Here is a 21,159-nt window from a genome sequence, read left to right as displayed (position 1 = left end):
TGGTACCCGGACATAATCTCACGGCTAGCTGTGAGCCGCTTGGTTAAGAATTATCACCCTCCTGACCCCGCTTCCAGCTCGCTTCCCTCCTGACCTCACACCTCCACCCACACATCCCCTCACCTCTTACTCCGCCCTGCGTGACGGATTGTCCTGTTTTAGCTATGCGTGTTCGCCTTCTACTCACATCTCAATTGTACTTATGTCTCTGCAAATTCTTGTAATCTGTACTTTCCTGAAGAGGGCTATAGCTATTAGCCGAAATATAGAAGTTACACTTTTTTCTAAAGTTTCCTTTTATTCTGACTGTGGGTTCTTCGTGATTAATATATATATATATATATATATATATATATATATATATATATACATATATGTATATATGTGTGTGTGTGTGTGTATATATATATATATAAATATATATATATATATATATATATATATATAATTATATATAATTAATATATATATATATGGACACTACCTATGAACATTCAAAGATACGAAGAGAAATATCCGACACATATTTGTACTTATGTAGCGGTAAGACGAACTCTATTGTGCTCTAAGTTCGTACTACAAATATTATTACAATTTATTTAGATTTCATATATCGATAGTATTGTGTTTTAGGATAAAAAAAATATGCGTCGACTTTATATCTTAAATTATGCAGGCATTTACAGTACTCTGAAAGTGAAGTTGAGAAACAACTTACGAACAATTCAAGGTATGAATTGCCATTCGGAACGTAACTCGTCCGTAAGTTGAGGTCACTGGTCGTGCGGGTTAGAGCGTCGCTACTTGCGGCAGAGGTCAAGGTGACGGCGGTTTGCAAATTTGCCTCTGGCGAATTGGACCAAGGGCATGGTTCATTCAATTCCAGGCTACAAAGTCCTCTGGAAGGGTCACCGTCCTAGCCTTCTGATAGGGAGGAATTCGCGACAATTGATCCATCATGGACATTTCAACTTATGGATAGCTGTCTTGAGCGTATTTTATGGACTGTGTACCGAAGGTTAATACTTGGTCCAACCGTCCCCAAGTAATTTGTGCCACATATAAGCACCTCCTGGTATAACCTGGTTACACTGCACACAGACATCGTCCGGTTGTTTCCTGTCCAAATGCTCGGGAATCTGATCCATTTCATTGCCTCACATTTTTTTTTATTTTATTTCGATAAATTAAATAAACGAAATGTGATGTTATGCTACCGTAGATTTATGCAACGTAAGTTTTGGGGGGGAATTGATTACTATCTGTAGGTAAAAACAGATGTGCAGAATGTCGTGTGTATTATCTTCACTGTATGTGTATATACAACTTTAGAAGGTTAGGGGGGAAGAATAGGGGTATTTGTTGATTTGTTATTTATTTTTATTTATTTATTTATTTGCTTATTGTTTAGTTATCGGTTAATTTGTTTACTTATCTATTGTTCCATTGATTAATTTATTCGTTTATAATATTCACCTATTTATTTATTAATCTATTTCTTTATTATCTATTCATTAATTCATTTCTTTACTTATCTATTATTCAGTTGATTTATTTGTTCGTTTAAATTGTTGATATATTCATCTATATTATTTATTCATCTATTTATTTATTTATTTATTTATTTGAGTCCGACCCCAGAGGTGCTGGTAGAGAATGGTGAGAAGACTATGGAAGAAGAAGAAGAAGAAAAAAAAACTCAGCGAATTTTCCACAATGGGGTTTGGAAAGAGGCAGATAACCACGGACACATAACGTGACACAATATCTTACATAAACATATTTGTAATTTGTATTAAATCAAGATTCATAGTCGGATGTACTGTGTGTGTGTCTGTACATGTGTGAGAATGAGATAAGAGCAAGGTTAGGATGTGTGTGTGTGTGTGTGTGTGTGTGTGTGTATCTGTGTGTGTGTATTCACCTAATCGTTTTTAGACCTACCGAATCATAGCATACAAGAATAGATCTATGCGCGTGAGGTCCCGTCTCTATATCTCCCCAGGTCAAACATATGTTTACGTGTGTATCAAGAATAATTGCGAGACAGTGTTTGTGTGCATGTGAGGAGGGGGAAGGGTGAACTGTCCAAGCATATGTCTGGATCGATATATACAATGTAACCCCGTCTTTAGGTTGGAGAGGAGGGGAAGGGGAGGGGGGGAGAGTGGAGGAAAGGAGATGAAGGACGTCAAGGATGGAGGAGATGGGTTGTTTTTCTTCCAACCTCCAATTCATCGGCGATACCGACCACCTCCAACACTTTTTTTCCACCGTAAAACGACTATGGTAAAGTGTTTTGTTTTCTCAACAAAAATACAGAAAATGTCTTTTGATATGCTGGAGGAAAATTATTCGGAGGAAAAACAGTCCAGCGTGATGACGCCTTAAGACATTATCAAAACTACAAAGTGTGACGTCATCCCCCGGGGGGGGGGGGTTGCCATGGAGATTAATCAAAATATTACTCTGTGTGGAAGGTATCAACCAGACGAAACAAAATCAATAATGTCTGCCACAAAGCTTATGTGGTAGACAGAGAGAGGGATGGAGTGGAGGAAGGTAGAGGATTGAAAGTGAGAGATGGAGTGTTGATTGATTGGTTAATTTAATAATTCATTCGTTCGTTCACTCATTAATCTATTTATCGTTTTTTTTCATTTGTTTATTTATGAAGTTGGGAGTGGAGGAGGAGTATGGGGGAGCAGAGTTGGAGGAGGAGGTGGTGGTGTTGGTGGAGATGAAGAAGGAATAGAAGGAAGTGGAGTAGGTGAAGAATTAGGCGACAATGGTGGTGGTAGAGCTGGGAGACGACGAAGAGGAGAAAGAGGAAGAAGACAGGGTAAACCTGAGAAATAGGAGGGGGAGGAGAAAAAGAGAAGGAAGAGGAGGAGGAGAAAAAAAGAGAGAACGAGGAGGAGGGGAAAGAAGAGGAGGAAAATGAGACTTGGCGGGGGGGGAGAGCCAGTTAGATATTTAGAAATAGTAGGAGGGGGAGGACAGGGAAGGGTGAGAGGAGGAAGAGGAAGAAGAGGAGGGGGCGGTGTGTGCCTCTAGAATAAGCCATTGTGAAGCAACGTCCTTGAACGTGTACTGCATGCCATTCACAGCGTCCCAGTTGAGTAAAATCACACACACACACACACACACACACTTCAACGAACGGACGGCTTAGAGGACGTTCTGAAGAAAAGTGAAGTTTCGTGGATCCCAAAGCAAAGGAAGTGCCTATTGTATTTGCAGGGTGGGGGGAAATTGCTCGTGGGGTAGTGGGAAAGTAGGGAAAGAAGAGAAGGGGAGGGATTGCTGAGGGAAATGGAAGGAAATGAAGAAGGAGAAGACTTGGCCCAGGCAGACAAACGAAATGTAAACACCAAAAAACGGCCCCCCGACCAGCTGAGTGACGACGAAATGTCTAATAAAAATGTAAAGATTAGAAGTATAGATAAGAGCAATACAGTAGAAAGTGATGAGAATATTTTCCAGGGATTTAAAGCGGGTGGGGGACCCCCCCCCCCCCCCGACTGACAAGACTAGAAGAGAAGTTCGATAAGATGATCGAGGACTGGGAGCGTAGGTTCGGTCATGTTAACAACATTGTACAGAGGGTTGAAAAATTGGAAGAACTAGAGAAGGCGAACAAAAACTTAACTAAGGAAATAGAAGACCTAAAAAGACAGTTAAAAGAAGTAGAAAAGGAGAATGAAGAGTTAAAGATGAATAATAAAGAAAACAGAGAGGGATGGAAGACAATTCAAGAAAACAGTAAAGTTGCATTTACTGACATAATTAAACAGCAAATGAGAGAACAAACTGAAGACTCAGTTATTAAAGTGATGAGACAGAAGGAGAATATAGTAAGAGACTTAGCTGATAAAAAGAAATGTATAATTATATTAGGAATGGAAGAGAAACATAACCCAGATAGAACCTCAAGAACCAATGAGGAAAATGAAAAAGTAAGCAGTTTACTAAAATTAGTTCAGGAAGATGAACCAGAAATTATGAAGGAAATTGAGGAAAAATTCAGGCTCGGAAAGTATAGTACAGATAAGACCAGACCAATTAAGATTAAATTCAGGTCACAAACGACGGCAGAGAATATCTTATCCAAAACAGGGAAACTAGCAACAAGTGAACAATATAAAAAGGTATGGATAAAAAGGGAAATGAATAAAGAGGAAAGAGAGGAAGAAAAGCAGAAAAGACTTGAAGCTAAGGAAAAAAACGAGAGCAGAACGGAGTCAGAAAAAGAGAGATTCTATTGGAGAGTAGTGAATATGAAACTAAGGCGGTTCGACATACAAGAGAAAAACAAAAGGGAAACAGAGAACACAATGGAAGTGACAGAAAACTAAGAGTGTCTTACACAAATATAGATGGATTAATAACAGGATTGAATGAGCTGAATGATTATTTGAAAGAAAAAGAACTGGACATAATGGGAATTGTAGAAACAAAATTAAAAGGCCCACTACCACCCAACAGTGTAGGACATGATGCATATAATTATTGGATTAAAAACAGAGAGAAAAAGCAAGGGGGTGGAGTTATGTTCCTGACTAAGAAGGATATAAACGTGAGGGGTATCATATATGGAAAGAATACAGTAGAGATGATTATGATAAAGTGGAAGACAGAGATAAGAAGAGCAGAAAATTTGTGATAAATTATGTGCCTCCGAAAACAGCCTCATGGGAGGAGAGTGAACATAAAAGTATGTTAGAGGACACAAAGATAACATTAAATAAAATAATGGAAGATGGAGGAAGAATAGTTATGATGGGCGACTTTAATTGCAAAGAAATCTGCTGGGAAGAAATGACAGTAAAGGGTGGAGACGGCTCATGGGGAAACGCTCTACTTGAGATGATTACTGACCATACAATGACACAATGGATACAGGAGAACACTAGGTATAGAAATGAAGAAGAACCATCGAGACTAGACTTAATAATTACATCTGAACCTAGAATAGTGGACAAGATTGAATATAAAACACCAATAAGTAAAAGTGACCACATATTGATTGAACTGGAACTTAATGAAGAAAAATATATGAAAAGAAATGAACAATATAGAAAAGGAAAAATGATGTATGAAAAAACAAACTTTGATAAAATAAGAGAATTCTTTCAACAAGAAAACTGGGAAGAAATATACAAAGAAGAAACAACAGTGGAAGAGAAATGGAATATTTTGACAAAAATTTACAAAAAAGGAGTGGAAAAGTATGTCCCAAGACAAAAACAAGAAAAAGAATATGTAAAATGCTGGTACAACAAAAGTTGTAGGGAGTTAAAAGACAAAAGAGACAAAGCCTGGACCAGATGGAAAAAAGACAGAAGACCTGAAAAATGGAAAATATATACCAGTTATAGAAATAAATATGTACAAACGTGCAGAGAGGAAAAGAGAAAATATAAAAAAGATGTCATAGAAAAGTGTAAAGATCAACCAAAACTATTCTACAGATTTGTAAACAATAAACTGAAAAACAAACACGACTTGGAGAAATTAAGACAAGGGGGAGTTGAATACACTGAGGAAATGGAAATGGCGGAAATTATGAACAAACATTTTAAATCAGTGTTTACAAGGGAGAACATACAACCTGAAGAGAACGAATGGAAAGAGAAAGTCCCCCCTATGGAAGAAATAGAAGTAACAAAGAATGAAATATTGACACACTTGAGTAATCTTGATGTCAGAAAATCGCATGGACCAGATGATATAGCAAACTGGATTCTGAAAGAATGCAGGAATGAACTGGCAGACAAAATACATAGCATACTAAACAGTTCCTTGAAAGAAGGAAAAGTTCCAGAAGATTGGAAAAAAGCAAATATAGTACCTATATATAAAGGAGGAAATAAAGAAGAACCTACCAACTATAGACCAGTCTCTCTAACAAGTACATACATACATACATATACCAAGGCTTTTTCCCCCTTCCAAGGGAGGTAGCCAAAAAGGGAAAGGCATAAAAACACTCCCACCCATTTCATCCCTAAATACACTCCACACCCCTCCCACCCTTCCTCTCATCTGAGCACCTCCTGGATGACGGGTCATCCCTGCACCCTGCCCACCGCCCTGGGTCAGAAGCAGTGTCGCAAGACACAGCACATCCACAGCAAGGTCGCTTCATTTAATCGGCGACCCCCCCTCTCCGTCCCCCCTTGCATATAAGGAGAGGACGGGGAGAAATCCCTTCGGGCTGCGTCAAAATTTACTCACACACACACTACCCCACCCCCCCCCCCCCGCCCATTTCTCCCACTGCAGTCACAACATCATCCATATACAACCATTCTCCACTCACCTCTGTCTGTCCTCTGTAACAAGTACAATAGCAAAAATTTGTGAAAGAATTATCAAAAGTAGATGGGTAAAATATGTAGAAAAAAACAGTGTTAAATCCAAGGCAATTTGGATTCAGACAAGGACGATCATGCGTCACCAATTTAAAATGTTTCTATTCAAGGCTAATAGATATAATACAAGAAAGAGATGGATGGGCGGACTGTGCATTTCTAGACCTAAAGAAAGCTTTTGACAAAGTACCACATAAGAAGTTGCTTAAGAAATTAGAAACTGAAGGAGGAATACAGGGAAAACTGCTAAATTGGATGGAAGACTTTTTGCAAGAAAGAAAAATGAGAGTAGTGATAAGAGACCAACACTCAAAATGGGATAAAGTAATAAGCGGTGTTCCGCAGGGAACAGTACTGGCCCCAATAATGTTTGCTATATATATTAATGATATGGATGAAGGAATTGAAAGCTATATGAGCTTCTTTGCAGATGATGCAAAACTACTAAAAAGAGTGAAAACAGAAGAAGATTGTGAATCACTACAGAGAGATCTATATAAAGTACAGGAATGGAGTAGGAAGTGGGAGATGGAGTTCAATACAAAAAAGTGTAGTATAATGGAATTTGGAAAAAGTAAAAACAGAATAACAGGATCATATAATTTGGGAGAAGAAGGAATAAAAAAAAGTAGAAAATGAGAAGGACCTGGGAGTCATTGTTATGAATAATATGTCACCTGAGAAACATATAAATAAGATTTTTGGAGAAACTTATAATTTAATAAGAACAATCAAAGTTGCATTTACATACCTGGATGAAGAAATGGTGAAGAAAATCCTAATCACCCTGATAAGACCAAGATTGGAATATGCAGCAACGATATGGTCACCAAGTACAAAAAAATGTAGAAAAAAACTTGAAAGAATACAAAGAGCAATTACAAAATTGGCACCAACACTCTCAAAACTATCATATGAAGAGAGACTAGAAAAACTTGAACTACAGACACTAGAGCAAAGAAGAGAGAGAGGAGATTTGATAGCTATTTACAGAATCATGAAAGGCATAGAAATTACTGATAGAGAGAATCTGATAAAATGGGATGACAGAAATACAAGAGGACACGGAAAGAAAATAAAAAAAGTCAGCTATAGAAGAGATTTGAAAAAGAACAGCTTTCCTCACAGAGTAATAGACAGTTGGAACAAGTTAGATGAGAAAGTGGTGTGTGCAAAAACAATACATGAATTTAAAAATAGTTTAGATAAAATGAGATATGAAGACGGGACCCCACGAGCATAGCTCCCCTTCCCGTAAAATACAACTAGGTAAATACAACTAGGTAATACACACACACACACACACTCGGTGGCGCGGTTGGTAGAGTCCCAGAATGTTGGTACAGAGGTGCAGGCAATACCTGGTTCGAATCCTGCCCAGGGCTGAAATTATTTCAGCATCTCTGCGCTTCGAGTCGTTACTCCAACTCTCGTGGGCCGGGAATTGGGTGTTTGTATGCGTGTAAGGTCATAGCATTACCCATAGATCGGTCATATGAGCTCTGAGCTCTCTTCCAGGAGGGAAATAGCTGTCGATCACAAGTACAACACGTGATCCAAAGACCAAGGTGAATCACACACATACACACACACACAAGAAACAGCTTTCCGTTTATATACATCAGCATTTGAAGTAATTTAAAGGAAGCATAGTCGAATGAGAAAACTTGAATAGATTTAAACTTGAGTTTGATAGATGGAGACAGGACTTCACGAATGTCATGTATACTGTAATTTGCGATTAAGTAAATTATCTATTTTCACATCTGAATTGTAGCAGTTTAGAAATACTTGTCATTTATATTCGTTAATTCCTCCCAGTCTGCTTGAAAAAATCCCCAATCTTGTGATTTTCATTTTTACTAAATTATAGTTGCTTGTCTTTTGATTCATATCTTAGCTGTGTGTTTCCACGTAGCAACAGAAATTAAAACATTGTATGATCGTTTTTATGAAACATATAGAAGTCAATAAGTCAGGGATATATACAGTATATATATATATATATATATATATATATATATATATATATATATATGTATATATATATATATGTATATATATATATATATATATATATATATATATATATATATATAATATATACAGTATATATATTTTTTTAACACTAATCTCGCAGGTCTGTCGTTCCCTCTGAATCTTGTCTTACATTTGACTTACTGGGTCATTGTGTCATTCATCACAGCATTTAACAGAGTATTATCTCAAGAATATTTACTTCCACTTGCTTCTCGTTCCTTTCATTTCATCTTACAATTGAACTTTTCTTCCAGGATTGTATTTGATCTCATTCAGTAATTATCTGTAAAAGGATGTGTTTGATTTTTTTCTTATATTGAGCCACATTCCAGGCCCTCAATTTGGGGGTGGGATGGGAACTAAAGCTACCATGTGGTCTCTTCTTTTGCCCCGATCTCTTTAAATAAACCATTCCCACCACTTCAGGTTTTTCCTGATAGCCCATCCTTGATGCCCACAGTTGACTCTCATTTATTTATTTACCTATGTATATAATATACATACATACATACATATACCAAAGGCTTTTTCACCCTTACACGGGGGGTAGCCAAAAAGAAAAAAGGTATAGAAACCACTCCCACTCATTCCATTCCCCACACATTCCACTCCCCTCCATCCTCCTCCCTCCCTCTTATCTTGGCACCTCCTGGAGGACGGGTCATCCCTGCATCCTGTCCACTGCCCTGGGTCAGAAGCAGTGTCGCAAGACACAGCACATCCACAGCAAGGCAGCTTCATAAATTCGGTGACCCCCCTCTCCGTCCCCTCATGCAGAAAAGGAGAAGGGGGGTCATACATACATACTTCCTCACCCCCCATCCCCCACCCACTCCCCCTCATGCATCACAGCATCATCCATACACAACCCCTCTCCATTCACCCCAATCTTTTGTCCTCTCCCATCCTTCCTCAACAGACATTTCTCTCTTTTGTAATGCCTCTTTCACCCCATCCATCCATCTCATCCTAGGACGCCCCCTCATATTCACTCCTTCCACCTCTGACTTCCACACCTCTTTTACTAATCTTTCTTCATTCATCCTTTCCATGTGTCCAAACCATCCTAATAATTTTTCATCAACCCTATCTCCCAACTCCCTTTCCACCCCTGTTCTCCTCCTCACCTCCTCATTTCTCACTCTATCTAGCCTAGTAACCCTTATCATACTTCTCAGACACCTCATCTCAAACACATTCAAACTCCTTCTCTCTTCCTCTCATATGTTCCATGTTTAAGATAAATATATCAATATTTATGATCTGCTACAGGTAGATGGTTTGACTGGGGCGACTTGGACCCATGGAGAGATGCTTGACATGAGCATTCGTCTGGCTAGTGGACTACATCGACTTGGCCTTCATCAGGGTGATGTTCTTGGTATTGTCTCACCAAACTGCCCTGAGTTTGGTCTTGTCTTCTGTGCCACAGCAGCACTTGGGGCCATCAATACCACTGTTAACTGTACCTATACTGCAGGTGTGTTTATAGAAATAGGTACATTGGATACACTACTGAATATTGGAAAATCTTACAAGATGATTATGTAGAGGTGATATCATCATTGTCATATTGTACAGTTTAAAATTTTGTTACTCATTTGGGTAAACACCTAAACAGTATGCTGTAATGGCAATTATATAGTTAATTTGTTTTTGTTATTTATATTAACCCATGATTTTTTGCTTCTGCTGATTTCTCACACCTTCCAGTGCAACTCTCCACAATTGAAATCTCCCAAAAGGGTATTTTCATTAATAATTTTCTGCAGATGCATAGCTGAATCTAACAGCAACCCTTTTTCTTTGGGCTCTCTCTACACTCTTTTCTTAAGTGAGACATAAATTACTACAGAGTCTTTTTCTACTTCTCTCTATTGCTGTTCTCATATATATTACTTCATTCTTAATATCAGTACTACCTCATTCGTATTTATGTTTTTCTTTTCTGCTACCATCACACATTTTCTCCTCAATCCTCTCATCACAAATTATAGTTTCCTTCTTCCAATGAAGCACCTATATTTCCATTCAACTTAATCTCAAGAAAACACTATATATTTTTTCTCCTTTATCTTTGTGAATTATATCATTCCATGTGTATTAGTTAATGCCATTTCCAAACCCTTTACTTTGTTTTTCACTTTCGCTCTTGACATCTAATAGCCTCCTTCAGTACAACTATCATTCTCCAGTGAAACTTGGTCTTCTCTTGGTCCATCCTTTGTTTATAATTTTTCCATGGCTCTCTCAGTTTAGCTTTTTATCCTATTCTGTCTCTTCTCATCCATTCTTAAGCTTGTCCTTATTTGCTAATTTCCTTGTAATGTGATCTTATTTACTCAAATTGTGTATATGATTTAAATTTAATTTTTATTGTCATCCTATCCCTTTCACTTATGAGAAATTATATTGACCTAATTGAAACAGTTTTTCATTCTTGTCATGCACTTTACAGTCAGTTTTCATAACCACTTATACAACTTTCTTAGCTTTTTATTTTTTTTTAATGACCCTTACAGAGGAGATTGCACAGCAGCTACATAATTCAGGAGCTTCTATGGTAATGACACATCCACTTTTGCTGCCTGTCATCCGCAAAGCTTGTCATCTATACAAAGGAATAAGACACATTATTGTTTCTGGGGCTGAAGAAGAGGGTACAATATCTCTTCAGCGAATACTTAATGATGATAAATCTGCATTTCCTCATAATGTCAAGGTAATTATTTCTAATTACCCAAACTCCTTCAGTGTGGTGGCAGAAATTGAATATTTTGTCTTGACCAATGAATTATGATTTTATTCTTTTCACTAAATTGAGAATCCCTCCGTCCTAGGTCCACTCCTCAAATAAATAGAAATGTCTGGGATAAGTCAGAACAAAATCAATATAGTGTGTTTCCATGTTGAAAATGATAAGCTTTTGTTTATATAGCTTTCTTCAACATAGATGAAGGTGTTAAGATGTGGACCTTGTAAATTTTGTAACTACCCACCAATTAATAGTTATTATTTATTAAGATCCCTTGATGTAGCTTTCCATATCATCTATAACAGATGTGTAATATTTTCACCAGATCAATCCAGCAGAAGATCTTGTGGCCCTACCCTACTCCTCAGGTACCACAGGTCTACCCAAAGGTGTAATGTTGACTCACAGGAACTTAGTGGCCAATATCCAACAAGTACTACATGATGACCTAACCTCAGTTCAGACTGCCTCAGGTATGTACCCTGCCAATACACATTTTGTAACACAAAATTTTGGAAATCACATGCCTTATGTGCTGTGTCAGTGTTGTCTATGTCCTTGTGTTTGTATAAGTGTGTGGGAATGGAAAATAAGATGGTAAAGGTGAAAGCTTACGCAAAGAGATGCATAGCTCTCACCTTTGCCCTATGTGCTTGGACTGTTGGGGCAGGTAATAGTCATTGTGGGGAATCAAAGAGAAGTGTGGGGTTTGAACCCACAACTAAGTGAATATGAGATCAGTATGCTTCCGATTACACCATCAGTGCACAATGAAAAATAAAATAAACAAAATGTTTGAGGTGAATGTTGGTTTTAGGCAGTGGTGTGTAACCCCATCATGGCTGTTTAGCCTCGTATATGGATGGAGTGATGAGAAAAATGAATGAGAGTATTATTAGGAGGGGAGTGAGGTTAGAGAAAAATAGACATAAATGGGTTACAAACGGCTTAGTATATGCAGAATATAATGTTCTGCTAGCAGAAACAGATGATGAATTACTAAGATTGGTGAATGAGTTTGATTAGGCTTTGTGTGATGAGGCATAGAGGACAGGTGCACTGGTTTGTTGGATGAAAGAAGTGAAAAATAGTGTCTATTATTTCTAAAGCATCTTCTTATTTCTCTATATATCCTGCACACTTGGTTTCTGACTATGTACAAAATATGTAGAAAAAAATGTCCTGTACTTGTTTTTCACTTGACATTTGAGTAACTCATTCTGTATTGTACAGCACTGTATTTAAAAACTTAATTTTGTGCTGCAGGGGACACACAAGAGTGCTTCTTGGGTGTTCTTCCCATGTTTCATATCTATGGAATGGTGCCCATGATGTCATTGTGTATGAAAGTCGGGGGAAAGATGGTCACCTTGCCGAGATTTGATCCTCAACTTTACAAAAATTCCCTGCTTACACATAAGGTTAGTTTTATCTGAAAGAGAAGTGAATTGAGGAGGCACAAAACAACATTATGCTTTGCTCTTACAGTGTAGGTTAAAATTGGGGAAGTTTAAGTAATTAGGTATGATAAATGGAGAATAAGAGAGTACTTTATGAGCATACCTCCTTTCCTGTATACTACAGTCAGATAAATACTTCCCCATTCAATTATCTTGAACATTCTTGTAGAACTTTGTCAATTGGAGTCCTTTACAACTTACTGTGGATCCCTCTCCTTTCCAGTGATTATTTTGTCTGTTTACCAATCCAGTCTTTCTTAACATTTCATCATATATGATGGATGATCCATGTTGAGAATTACAGTGAATATCAAAATGTCACAAGTGTTAGAAGAAATGTGTGAATGATGTTTAGAACTTTTTTCACAGAGTCAATCATTCCATTTCAGCCATCTGTGCTTCATACAGTACCTCCCTTACTTGGCTATCTAGTGCAAGACCCGACTGTTAAACCCGAGATGCTGAAATGTGTCCACAATGTCTTGTCTGGTGCGGCTCCAGCTGGGCCTTCATTGATTAATCTTTTCTTCAAAAAGTTCACAGATGACATATGTTTCCAGGAAGGTGAGTAGCAATGGTAGATAAAAATGATTTTGATCAATCAATCAGTCAATCCATTGCCTAATTTTCAGATCTTTCTCCTCTTTTCTTTAACTGACTCATCTCTCATGAAATAGTTTTTGTGAGTATTTTTTAAGCTTTCACCCATTTCTAGTACATATTTTGCAAGTTTTGGCAATAGAATTAATTTTTCATATTTGGTTCCAGGCATATATATCTAGATCTTGTAATAATTTGCAGTTTCCCTTATTTCTTATTCTTTCTATTAATTCATAAGAACAAAAGCCTGGATTCTGAGCCTATGAGTATTCATACCTTTCTTTAATCCCTGATGAGCTCACAGGTGGACACTGTTCTTTCTCCAGTTGTGACTACAGGAGTAATAATGCTCATGTTACTAATCTTGCTCCTCTTTATTCATTCTGAAAGATAGATAGATAGACTTTATTTGGCAATAAATCAATGTAAATGAAGTGCAAATAATGACAAGAACACATAGTTCGAAATAATAAATGTAAATTGCCGAGGCTAAAGAATACTTAAATGTTCCCATGTAGGTTATGGTATGACTGAGGCATCCCCCGTAACTCACTTGTCCCCAAAGAAGGGGTTAGTGATTGGGTCATGTGGCAATGTGTTACCAAATACCAAGGCCAAGATAATTGATCTGTCTACTGGTAATACTCTTGGACCTAATGAGGGTGAAGGAGAGCTCTGTGTACATGGTCCACAGGTCTGTATATTGTATATAAATATATGTATATTGTATATATTGTATATAAATATATATTTCCTTTGAGGACAATAATATTTTATAGAATTCATTGTTTGGTAAACAGTGTGTGTAAACTTGTGGTCGTTTTTGGCAGTTTGATGCCATGTAATGTTATATTACAATTGAGCTTTTGTACACAGGTAAAGAAAGGTATCTGCACACTATAAGCAGTGCGAGTTATAAGAAATAATGGAATCTGAAAACACTTTAAATACTTTTCTTTATATTATATATATTGAATGACTCAATAATTTTCTTTGCATCATATATATTTAATAGACTAATAAATAATTTAGTGTTGCAATATTACTTTAAATTTCATGCTTTACTTTCTTTTTGAAATACTGAAGGTAATGAAAGGCTATTACCACAATGAGAAAGCCACCAAAGACACCATTGATGAGGATGGATGGTTGCACACTGGAGATATTGCCAAGATGGATGAGGACAAAAATGTCTTTATAGTGGACAGGCTTAAAGAACTCATCAAAGTAAAGGGTTTACAAGTAAGTGATAAAGTATTTTAATTCAAGTCAAACATGCAACCAGGATCCAAGGAAGAGGAAGGTCTTTTTCTCAAGTTCCAAGAGGAGTTAATCTCTTAAAGATTAACACTCAAGAAGGGCATTTGGTGTATGTACATATATATATATATGTGTGTGTGTGTGTGTGTGTATGTATGTATGTATGTATATTGTGGTTCCTGGACATTTTCTTTCCTTTTGCAAAACAGAACAATCAGTCATTTAAACTAGGGTAAAATGCCATATAGTTGAATTTATGGAAGGTTTATATGAGACTTGGTGGTCAGGAATCATCAATGCATAAACACAGTTGTGTTAATTATCATAACCTTGTGTAATATTTTTTTTTTCTTATACAGCTATATTTTTCATGTTATGTTAACATGTTGATTCTTAGGTAGTAAAATAATTTCTTTTTATTAAATTACTTTATTGCAGGTTGCTCCTGCTGAACTTGAAGATATTCTTCGAAGGCACCCAACTGTTGCAGATGTTGCTGTAATTGGTATTCCTGATGAGAGAGCAGGAGAGCTCCCCAGAGCTTATGTCGTTGCATCTTCAAACTCCTCTCCTTGTCAGGACACACTGGCTAGTTATGTAGCAGATATTGTGGCGCCACACAAGAAACTTGCTGGTGGTGTTCATTTTGTTGACCAGATTCCAAAATCACCGACTGGTAAAATACTTCGACGAGAATTGAAAGCAGCAGCTTTGCAAGGAATATAAAGTTAAATGCACAGAATATGGATATGGCTTACTGATACTGAGACCACTGGACTGCATTATAAATGTCGATAATAATACAGTAAAGGATTGTTGAAGGCCCAAGAAACCAGCTGCCTAGTGTGGTGTGCCACTATAAAAGAGCTCAATGGATGTCATTCTCAAAGTACATTGAATCCTGCCCAGTGAGCAGGAACCTCAAAGCTCAGTATGTACAAAATGCAAGATAGTTTTATGTGCAGGTGTTTTACCCAGTTTAACAATTTCAACACTTTCAGCCTCAGTGTTTACCAACAGTAATTCACAAATGGAATAGACTTAGTAACCATGTAGTGAATGCTGAAACAATTGGTCGCTTTAAGATTAGACAAATTTATGAATATAGACGACAGTTGGTAATGGACATGGAACTGCCTGCATTGGCCTTATGGTCTCTTACCCTCTCCTTCATTCATATGTTTTTATGTCAATCTGTAGCCTCAGATCTCTCTTACAAGAGACCTGTAGTTCTGAGAATCCCAGCAGCAACGACGAATTAGGCTCACCGGTCACTAAGAGAAGATATGTTTTGTTTCTTCTGTGTGGTGATTGCATCTGGGGCACTTGATATACAAGATCTAGTCATTGTGGTTCCTAGGGCAACAAGCATTAAAGGCCCCCCTTGGAGTGGCTAAACATTACATAAAGCTGGACCAAACAGAAATGACACCATTAATGACATACTGCAAGAACCTATACAAAAGATAAGAAATGGCTAATCCATGTAGTAAGAAAGAATAAAAAAAAAAAGCCGTAGCTGGCCATGCCCTTAATCTTCTTGGGCCCCCTAGATATCCAGGCCTTGGGCCACTGGTCCCCCTCTCTCATTAGGCCCATTTATATAGTGGAGAGCATTGTGTATGATTACCCAAGTGTAGTAAGTGAGCACATTAATGTCTAGGCATGTCTACAGTTGGTTGTGTTTGGGAAGTAGTCTTGTTGGATGATCACTGGAACTTCCTATGTCCAGAGTGAGGAATTGGTTGGGTGTATGTCCATTTTGGTTGGCAGTTTGGATGTTTAGTTATGTCAGGTGATGAGCATTTAGATCACCAACTTGGGTGGGGATGAGGTTAGGGAAGTTTTGAACAATGAGGCTTTGGTGAGTGACCATTTTTCTGTGCTGTGTCCTATGGTGATACCTTACACCACTGGCAGGTGCTCTCTGTTTGACCTTCACAGAATGTCAGTGTGTTGTCAACTATTTTTTTTTCAGCCCATTTAAATCTAGTATGACATCCAATGATTAAACTTGGATTTAAACCAGAAGTTATTTGAAGAAATTAGCATTCATTCAGATTTCAGTTGACATGATGTGTACTCTATATGGGCTGAACAGTCTTTCGAGAACTGTTGTGGCTGTCTGCACAAAAGTGATCATGTGTATAATAATTTCATCTTCCATTTCAGTTTTTAAAAACAGTTACTCCTTCAGTTTTATTATTGTATATTTGTTACATCAGTTTATTCTATATTTATTCTTCATTTTGGTGTGCCACAATACATCCACATTATTTTGAAAATCAGTAAGAAAAAAAAAAATGTCCATTTCCAACTTATAGTTACCACTTGTAGTTCAAGTTTCAGGTATAGTATTACCTGTGCCTTCACACCATTCCTGCCTTGCTATATTATTCATAAAGCTAACTAGGCTGAAGCCTGGAGACCCCGCAAGGACTAACGGCTTGTCAGCTTATTTGTAGTTCTTCAGAACACCCTCGAAATAGATGGGTTATATACCACAGTCTAGTACTTACCATGCCAGGGTCAGGCTGCCAGCTGTGGTTGGGGAAAAGACTGAAGGCCTTGGAATTAATCCAAAATACCTAAGTGTTGGAGCCTAGCCACAGGCTAATATGACCATGGTGGCACAAAAGTACTGAAACAAAAACAAAAGATTGGTTTACAGACCACTGGCACAAAGTAGTTTTTTCTTTTTTTATTCCTTTATCACAAACAAGTTAATAAAATTAGAGGATATGATTTACATTTATATGTAGTTTATTATTACATATCATGGCTGTAACGTTAGTCTTCATATGCAAGAAGTTACTGAAATGGTACTTATCTTGTAGCTGTAATAATTGTGCTAGCTTTTAAGATTATCACTCCCCCTTTTCATGAAAAACTCTTAATGCACAATTTGTAAAGTTTGTATTTAGGTAAGCATTACAGTACTGTATATTGAAAATTGGTGTGGTTATCATTGTAGATATCTTAGGAGAATCAACAGTAATGTTCAGCCTTTCCTCGACACTTTCTCCAGGAGACTGGGTTCCTTTCTAAACTATAACCACCTCATATCATACACACCTGTGTTTGATGGTGCAGTGGTGCCACTTGCAACCACTAATCCAGCAGTGAGTTTGATTCCTGCCCAGGGCTGAAATAATTTTAGCATTGCTACACTGCAAGCTGGCACTTCAACTCTTGTGGGCAAGGAGTTGTATATATATATATGTGTGTGTGTGTGTAAGGTCACACCATTATCCATAGGTCTGGCACATATGAGCTCTGAGCTCTCATCCAGGATGGTAATAACTGTTAATCACAAGTCCAACACATGATCTGAGACCATGGTGAATTACACCTGAGATGACACACCAACATTCCCATAGTTTAGGAATATCATGCTCCATGTGTACCCATACCATACTAATTGACCCAAACCTTCCACCATCTCCCTCAACCCAAAATAAGTCTTACTAATGGCATGATATTGTCTTTATGAATAAAGGTACAGGTGAAATATCAAGGATATAATACAAAACAATGATTTGGTTTAATGCTGTGAAACTCCCCCCTATCAGGAGGCTCGGATAGTGCCCCCTTACAGAGGACTTTGTAGCATGGAATTTAATGAAGCATGCCCTTGGCAGGGTTCAATAGGATTTTAATTTAATTGATGTTTATGACAATGATGATTTGGTTTAGTATTGCAAACTTCCTCCTATCTGGAGGTTAGGACAGTGGACTTTATGGTGAGGAATTTAAAGAACCATGCCTTTGGTCAATAGCTGCTGGCAGGGTTTGAACTGCTGTCGCCTCAATTTCAGTCACAAATAGTGATGCTCTAACCTGCTCGGCCAGTGAGCATCTCAAATTTAATTGGTGTCAAGTTGATTACTGGGCTGCCAATTTTTAAGATAACTTGTTAGAATTTGTATAAGAATGTTGTGTAAGTAAACAACATTAAGCATAAGAAGATAAGCACAAATTAACAATGCAGTTCTCAATATTGCATTTATTGTACTCAACTTTTATTTTTTGAAAAATGTTGCCGATTAGTGTGTAACCATACTGATAAAGTACCATATTAATTAGTGTTATTGTGCTCTACAACATCAGGCATCTCGCAGCTGGCCTAAAAAAATTCAGTAAGCACTGCACATGGGTGGTATGGGACGATGTGAAAGAATACATTTGTTGGTACTTTAGTAAGCAATGCTCATATATAAAAAAATCATCTGATGCGTATACCAACAAACCGAACCAGTAGTTGCTTTTGTTTGCAGTTGTTAGTGTATGGCATCAGTGGATTATGACATCAGTTACTGATGAACCCACTCATCCTCTTGGGGTCTCACCAGAGGTCCTCCTCCCCAGATATGCTGTATTTATGTCTGTATGCCTCCAGTGCTATGCTATCTGTAAAGATGCGTATGACTGTAAGGCAGCCACATGGAGTGGGCATGTACCCTCTGTTGCATTTACCTAATTATAGTGTATAGGAAGGGAATTATGTTCATAATGTCCTGTCGCTTAATCTCCAATTATCTTATCTCATTTTAAATTAATGTGCGGTTCCAGTTTATGCTGTATCTGTGTTGTGGCAAGTGCAGTGCAGTGACAACAACGGACTTTGCAATTGTGCTCAGTTCTGTTCAGCTTGGTTGTGATTTATATGTTGGTGGTGGAAGATATGTATATAAAAAAAATCCTGTTGTACTTCAGATCAGCTATGAGATCTGTATATGTACTTTTGTGCTGCTATGAATAAGTGGAGGTGTTGGGATGGTATTTTGTTTTGTTTGCTGAGGAAGAGCTAACTACTGGTTTCACAGAATAAAACAATGGAAGCCCATACGACTCATTGTGCATTTCAAGTGGTCCTAGAATCTACACTGAATGGATTAATATTATTTTGGTTATAACCTATTACTTTTTTCAACTTCAAATTAGGAACCATTACTATTACTCCCATGCACACAAGTTTGAATGGTGTGGATTGGAAGAACTTTGACAGGAATCTCATGTCATGCAATGCAACTACATGCAGAATATAGATACATAAGATTTGATTATTGTATACTTACAAAAACTGTTTTATAGTACAGAAATAAACAGTTATTTTGTTGTAATGTTTCTTTTAATTATAAACACCTTCCTTTTGAATGATGAAATGAGTATAAGAGCAAAATAATCTTTGACAAATAAATTTAAAATTTTTGTCAAATGATTATTATTCAACTTATGATCTTTTATTTTTTTCCCGGACTTGCGAAGTTGTTCATCTCCTGCAAGAAGTATTTGAGTTGATGGATTGATTAATTGACAATTTGTTTCTAGTCTATCTGCAATGCTTTTTCCCCAATTAAGCCTTCCATCCTTATTACAACCAATCATACTGCAATACAATGGATATGTACATACATACATACATATACCAAGGCTTTTTCCCCCTTCCAAGGGAGGTAGCCAAAAAGGGAAAGGCATAAAAACACTCCCACCCATTTCATCCCTAAATACACTCCACACCCCTCCCTCCCTCCCTCTCATCTGAGCACCTCCTGGATGACGGGTCATCCCTGCACCCTGCCCACCGCCCTGGGTCAGAAGCAGTGTCGCAAGACACAGCACATCCACAGCAAGGCCGCTTCATTTAATCGGCGACCCCCCCTCTCCGTCCCCCCTTGCATATAAGGAGAGGACGGGGAGAAATCCCTTCGGGCTGCGTCAAAATTTACTCACACATACAATCACATCATCATCCATATACAACCATTCTCCACTCACCTCTGTCTTCCGTCCTCTCCCTTCCTTCCTCAACAGACATTCCCCTCTTCCCCAAAGCCCCCTTCACCCCATCCATCCACCTCATCCTAGGACGTCCCCTCATGTTCACTCCCTCCACATCTGCCTTCCATACCTCTTTTACTAGTCTTTCTTCACTCATTCTTTCCATGTGTCCAAACCATCCTAATATTCTTTCAACCCTATCTCCCAAATCCTTTTTCACCCGTTCTCCTCCTCACCTCCTCATTTCTCACTCTATCCAGCCTAGTAACCCCCACCATACTTCTCAGACACCTCATCTCAAACACATTCAAACTCCTTCTCTCTTCTTCTCTTATGTTCCACGTTTCTGCCCCATACAGTGCTGTTGGCACAATCACTCCTTCATACAGTCTCCTCTTCGCATCCATTCCCAAATGTCTATTCCTCATTACACTCTTTAATCCACCAAGGCATTTACTCGCTTCTCTCAATCTACATTCTACCTCCACCTTTTCCTGCTACACTTGCACCCAAGTATCTAAAACTATCCACTTCCTCCAGTCGCTCTCCCTAAATGTTCACTTCCAGTCTACTGCCACTTTCACCCCTTGTACATCTCATCACCTTACTTTTACCCACATTTATCTTTAGCTTTCTTCTATCACATACTCTCCCAAACTCTGCCACCAGCTTCCTCAATCCCTCCTCTGACCCTGCCACAAGCGCAGTGTCGTCCGCAAACAACAGCTGGCTCACCTCCCACTTTTCTCCATTTTCTTTAACCATCTCCAATCCCTGACCCACTACCCTTGCATTCACCTCTCGCACCACCCCATCCATGTATAAGTTGAACAGCCAGGGCGACAAAACGCATCCTTGACGAAGTCCCACCTTTACTTCAAACCAC

The 21,159-nt window shown here is 38.0% G+C and overlaps 1 protein-coding gene across 2 annotated transcripts in view; it reads left to right on the top strand.

Moving 5' to 3' along the window:
• The window catches only part of LOC143021048 (uncharacterized), a 49,008-nt gene extending 29,393 nt beyond the window's left edge, over nucleotides 1-19,615 (top strand). Inside the window, exons 2-10 of one of the 2 annotated variants that reach the window (XM_076178244.1) lie at nucleotides 9,690-9,897; nucleotides 10,131-10,163; nucleotides 10,940-11,139; nucleotides 11,498-11,645; nucleotides 12,439-12,593; nucleotides 13,022-13,196; nucleotides 13,751-13,926; nucleotides 14,319-14,474; nucleotides 14,931-19,615. In XM_076178244.1, the coding sequence (XP_076034359.1) occupies nucleotides 9,690-9,897; nucleotides 10,131-10,163; nucleotides 10,940-11,139; nucleotides 11,498-11,645; nucleotides 12,439-12,593; nucleotides 13,022-13,196; nucleotides 13,751-13,926; nucleotides 14,319-14,474; nucleotides 14,931-15,218 (1,539 nt within the window). In that variant the 3' untranslated portion in view covers nucleotides 15,219-19,615. The remainder of the gene's footprint in view (nucleotides 1-9,689; nucleotides 9,898-10,130; nucleotides 10,164-10,939; nucleotides 11,140-11,497; nucleotides 11,646-12,438; nucleotides 12,594-13,021; nucleotides 13,197-13,750; nucleotides 13,927-14,318; nucleotides 14,475-14,930) is intronic. The other variant, XM_076178245.1, reaches the window with a different exon arrangement.
• Nucleotides 19,616-21,159: the final 1,544 nt, after the last annotated feature.

The sequence above is a fragment of the Oratosquilla oratoria genome, chromosome 41 (assembly GCF_046742065.1).
Source record: "Oratosquilla oratoria isolate Oo_2021 chromosome 41, ASM4674206v1, whole genome shotgun sequence".
Classification (NCBI taxonomy): domain Eukaryota; kingdom Metazoa; phylum Arthropoda; class Malacostraca; order Stomatopoda; family Squillidae; genus Oratosquilla; species Oratosquilla oratoria.
The sequence above is the reverse complement of the archived record's forward strand: the minus strand, read 5'-3'. Positions and strand labels throughout refer to the sequence as shown.